Source organism: Euprymna scolopes, chromosome 20, assembly GCF_053919585.1.
Source record: "Euprymna scolopes isolate OS-2025 chromosome 20, ASM5391958v1, whole genome shotgun sequence".
Lineage (NCBI taxonomy): Eukaryota > Metazoa > Mollusca > Cephalopoda > Sepiida > Sepiolidae > Euprymna > Euprymna scolopes.
Window position 1 is genome coordinate 76,743,457 of NC_136501.1, and position 4,642 is coordinate 76,748,098.

Below are 4,642 nucleotides of genomic sequence, written 5' to 3' on the forward strand. Positions count from 1 at the left end.
ATAAAAATACATTATATTTATCATTTTTAAAAATGTAATCTATAAGTGTTCTTATAAGATCTTACTGGTGTTGCTATCATTATTGCAGAGAAACGAGTAGCTGATTAAAGTTAATCGAGTATGCAAGTCATACTATTTTAGTTAATGATTGGCGAGACAATTTTCATATCAATATCCGCTTACGAACAACAACAATGCGGTTAGACTAAAGATTACTTTTATGACAGACTATTACAGTAACTAGTAAGATTTGTGAGAAGAAAGTACTCGTTATGACAGCATACTTTAATTATGTTGAAAATATATTTGGTTGTTTTGAGGCTATTCACGTAGCACATACATATGGTGATAAAAATATAGAAAATGAAAGAATCATAAAATGTTGGTTGCAAAAACACTGCATCGTTGAAATTCACGTTGAAGCAAGAATTGCCTAATAACTAACCGTGGCAATGTATTCATGTATTAATTTCAAAACACCACTGAATCATCTTTAATTTCTCTAAAAGTCATGGTGCCGGGATGTGGGGAAAGAAAATACCACAATAACGTTGAATTATATCGTGAAGCAAGAGTTACCTAATAGCTACCTGTGTCAATGTATTTATACATTAATTTTGAAAGCCTTTCTTAATATGGGGAGGGGAGGGTATTTGGTTATTATTCTGTACTTTCATCTAACAATTTAATAAACAAAAAACTGACACACAGAATACGGACTATACTGAAAGAAAAATTTTGCTCGAGAATTGATCCATCTTCTCAGAATTACTTCATTTTTCTTAAAATTATAGCAGTGGGAAGAGATACTAGTTTTCATATGCTGTAAATAGCTGGCAGGAGTATATTGAACCGTTTCATATATGTATTTACATTACCCGTTCGGGAGTAAGTAAAATTATTTTAAATATGTGTTGTACATTACTTATCCTAGGGAAGGGGAAATTATTTTAGATACATGCTGTAAATTACATGTCCTAGGGAAAATACAATTATTTCATACATATTTTGTGTAATACCCCTCCTAGTGTAGGTAAAAAAATTTTTGCTCGAGAGAGCAATTATACATGGACATTACAAATTCCTCTATCCAAAGAATAACAGGTATGTTCAAAATCAACTTCAGTTTTCTAATTGTTTTATATGGTCCCGAGCAACGCCGGGCGACCCTGCTATATATATATATATATATATATATATATATATATATATATATATATATATATAAAGCTGAATGTCTGTATGTGTGTGTGTGCGTGTGTGTGTGTGTGTTTGGTCACGAATAGGCTCCTATACGGTTGACTATTTAAAAAAAAACTGATTACATATAATGATAGAACATGTATCGAGACACAGGAAGTGGTATGTTTGATCTGGCAGAACAGTGGTTCATTACAATTGTGGGGTCTGCATTCGCGCCTGGTCCACGAAGTATGGAAATAAAAAATTTAAAAATAAAAAAAAAACGTTTACAAGTGTTACTGATATTGATGTACATAAGAATACTTTGATAAGTATGTTTTAACTTTAATAGGATGGTATAATAAAATTGTGGGGTCTGCGTTCGCGCCTGGCCTCCATAGAATGGAAATAAGCACACACTTTTATAAAGACTTTTCATATCTATCTGTGTAATTATACTTTGATAATTATGCTTCTGTTTGAAGAAATATGGTATAATAAAATCATGGGGTGTTCGTTCACACCTGACCTCCATAGACTGGAAATATGTCACAAAGTTTAACAAGGTTTTTTATATAGATCCACAGATATTGTGATAAGTGTTTCAGTATGAACAGGTATTGTATAATAAATTATGGGGGTTATCTATTTAATTTTACTTTCATCATATTTTGCTTTAGTTTTGATACCCCCAAATTCAAAGATATCTCTTTACAACCCGTCCTTTTCTTAACCTATCATACTTTCATAAATCAGAGACCATTTTCTTTAGGCTGTTTTTGAACCCAGTCAACGACGGGTACTTTTGCTAGTATATATATATATATATATATATATATATATATATATATATATATATATATATATATATATATATATATAAGCATAATTACGTTGAGGCGTGAAACAAAATTCAGAAACTTTTGCATTATTTGTTTTTATTATTTAATAAAAAAAAATTGCAACTAACTATAAAATAAAAATGAGCCAATTTATAAATAAATAAAATAAATTTTGCCCTCGTATTTGGCGGGAGGTGAACAAATAAATAGAACACTAAATAAATTGAAGCTCTTCTTCGCCGGCGAAAAAAAAAGCTCTTTGTATTAACTTTATTCGCGTTGAAACGCAACACGAATTATGACATCACCTACCGGTGAAAAAAGAATTAATGGGAGATAAATCAAAATCACCTTTGTCAATGTAAAAAGCTGTATCACCTATCATTTTCGCATCGAGGCTTTTGTTCCTTTTCATTTGATTAAAATGCTTAGAAATAATAATATATTTACTGGAATATTGTGAAGAAATCTTGTTATGATTTATTAATATTTCAGCCATTGACTCTTTTTAAAGTGAAATTGGATTCGGTACGATTCTGGCATTATCCTGCAAACAACTAAAATAACATTCAATATAAATAATAAGAAAAAATAAAATATCACCAGCAGTTATCAAGTATTACCTTATCCCCTAAAATGGACGATACTGTGCAGCTGCAGCGGAATGTATAAATGTACACGATTTTGTTTTAGTGCATAAATTGTTTAGTTTGATATGAGTTTATGTAACTTAAGTTATGAGTTGTAGATTACGTTGGTCTGGTTTAGGTTCGAAATCAAACCGTTTACCGTGGAGAGTGTATCTTGGTGCGTTGGCGTATTGAGGGCGTCTCCAGATGAGCTCTTCTTATGCTGCATGACACTAACAACTCCTATGCTTTGCACGATACTCAATTCTCCTTCATAAAAAGATTAATCCCGCCGGTTGGTTTATTCATACTACATTCCAAAAACTCGAACTGGCGAGCTGTTTTACACGCGACCATTTTCGTGTGAGGAAAAACAGGCTAACTGCTGAATTCTACCTCGTGATAACAAAAACGAGAAAGAAAAATAAGAGAACCCATATAAAAAGAGAAAGAGAAAATAAGAGTTACTCGTTATATTGTATTAATTATGAGAAGTTTCACCATTATGGGGGTTTTAAACTTTAACCTATCAACCTTTCGTCCATTAACGCCGGCTGGTCCTCTCGATATTATGGCGCACTATTTCCATTTACTTGTGTCTCGATGGAGCCGAGTAAGGCACTATGTGAGGAAATCCAATTTAAACAATTTGCGTCTGTCGTTGCATCACAAACGCCTGTGTTGTTTTTATGTGAAGAACATAGACACCAAATATTCGTATTCCACTATGGAGATTCACATTTGTCAGCTGAAATGTTTGTTACAACTCCTAAATCTTTAGCTTTCTTCTTTCCTTTTTTTTTTTTTTTTTTTTTGTATATTTCACTCGAAATAAAGAAGAAAAAATTATTTGTGCTTCCAATTCTACCCCTAAATGCAGGTTTTTCAAAGTTATATATGTGTGCGTGTTTTGTGTGTGCGTGCGAGTGTGCGTTGGTTATATATATATATATATATAATTTTTATAATATTAATTTTTATGATAATAATAATTATATATAAATATACATATCTCTCTCTCTCTCTCTCTCTCTATATATATATATATATATATATATATATATATATATATATATATATATAGAGAGAGAGAGAGAGAGAGAGAGAGAGAGAAAGAAAGATACCCTACATGCGTACCCTTAAATGATATATATATATATATAGATATATATATAGATATATATATATATATATATATCGTTTAATGATACGCATGTAGGGTCTATACGGAAGCAAGGATTGCACAATCAGTAACTGCACAATCTGGGCCTGCATTGTCTGATTCGCGTGGCGAGAAATCCAGGAAAACTAGAATCAAAGCTGAGAGAGATTGTTATTTTATAGTTTTCCATCTCCAAGATGGATTGGATAAAAAGAGTTTGAGGATTCTTTTTAATCCATAGTTGGAATTCGTGAAAGTGGGGTAGTGGCTAGGAGAGAACTCGAACACGGAACTCCAAGCCGATCCACCACGCTATTATGTGTATACACATATTATACATAGGGGTTCAGGGCATGGAGAAGTACAAAATCTTCCTCATTCATTTCATCTGTTGTTAAAATTTCATCCAATTGTTTTTGGCTTTTTAGTTTCTAGTCCAAACGTTCATAAAACGCTTGATGCAATGAAACATAAAATTATCTCACCTTCCGATGAAGTATGTCCATCAAACATTTCAATCGAAACCTCCTTTCTATTTTTGAATACGTGAACGTCATAAATAACGTGAGTTTTGCCACGTCATAATAAAACATTTAAATTTTAATTCTTGCCAATTAAACAATGAAAGCGAAAATACGTATTTATGCAATCTTTTTTCTGCTACTCACGCTAAATCTAATGCGTGGTGTAGATTTTGTTTCTCCGCTCTATTCCAGAGGTCACCCCTCCCAGGAATTTACTCCTCTTTTCAGATTTCAAGTAAAGAATCAGTCCAGAAGTTATAAACAAAACAATAAAAACAAGAAATAATTTATAATAAACGCATT

At 31.9% G+C, this 4,642-nt stretch overlaps 1 protein-coding gene across 1 annotated transcript in view; it reads right to left on the reverse strand.

Annotated features, from left to right (window-relative positions):
- The window catches only part of LOC145241466 (Golgi-associated plant pathogenesis-related protein 1-like), a 45,399-nt gene extending 41,071 nt beyond the window's left edge, over positions 1 to 4,328 (reverse strand). The window contains exon 1 of the mRNA XM_080104447.1: positions 4,301 to 4,328. Coding sequence (XP_079960573.1) covers positions 4,301 to 4,328 — 28 coding nt within the window. The remainder of the gene's footprint in view (positions 1 to 4,300) is intronic.
- Between the last annotated feature and the right edge of the window lie 314 nt (positions 4,329 to 4,642).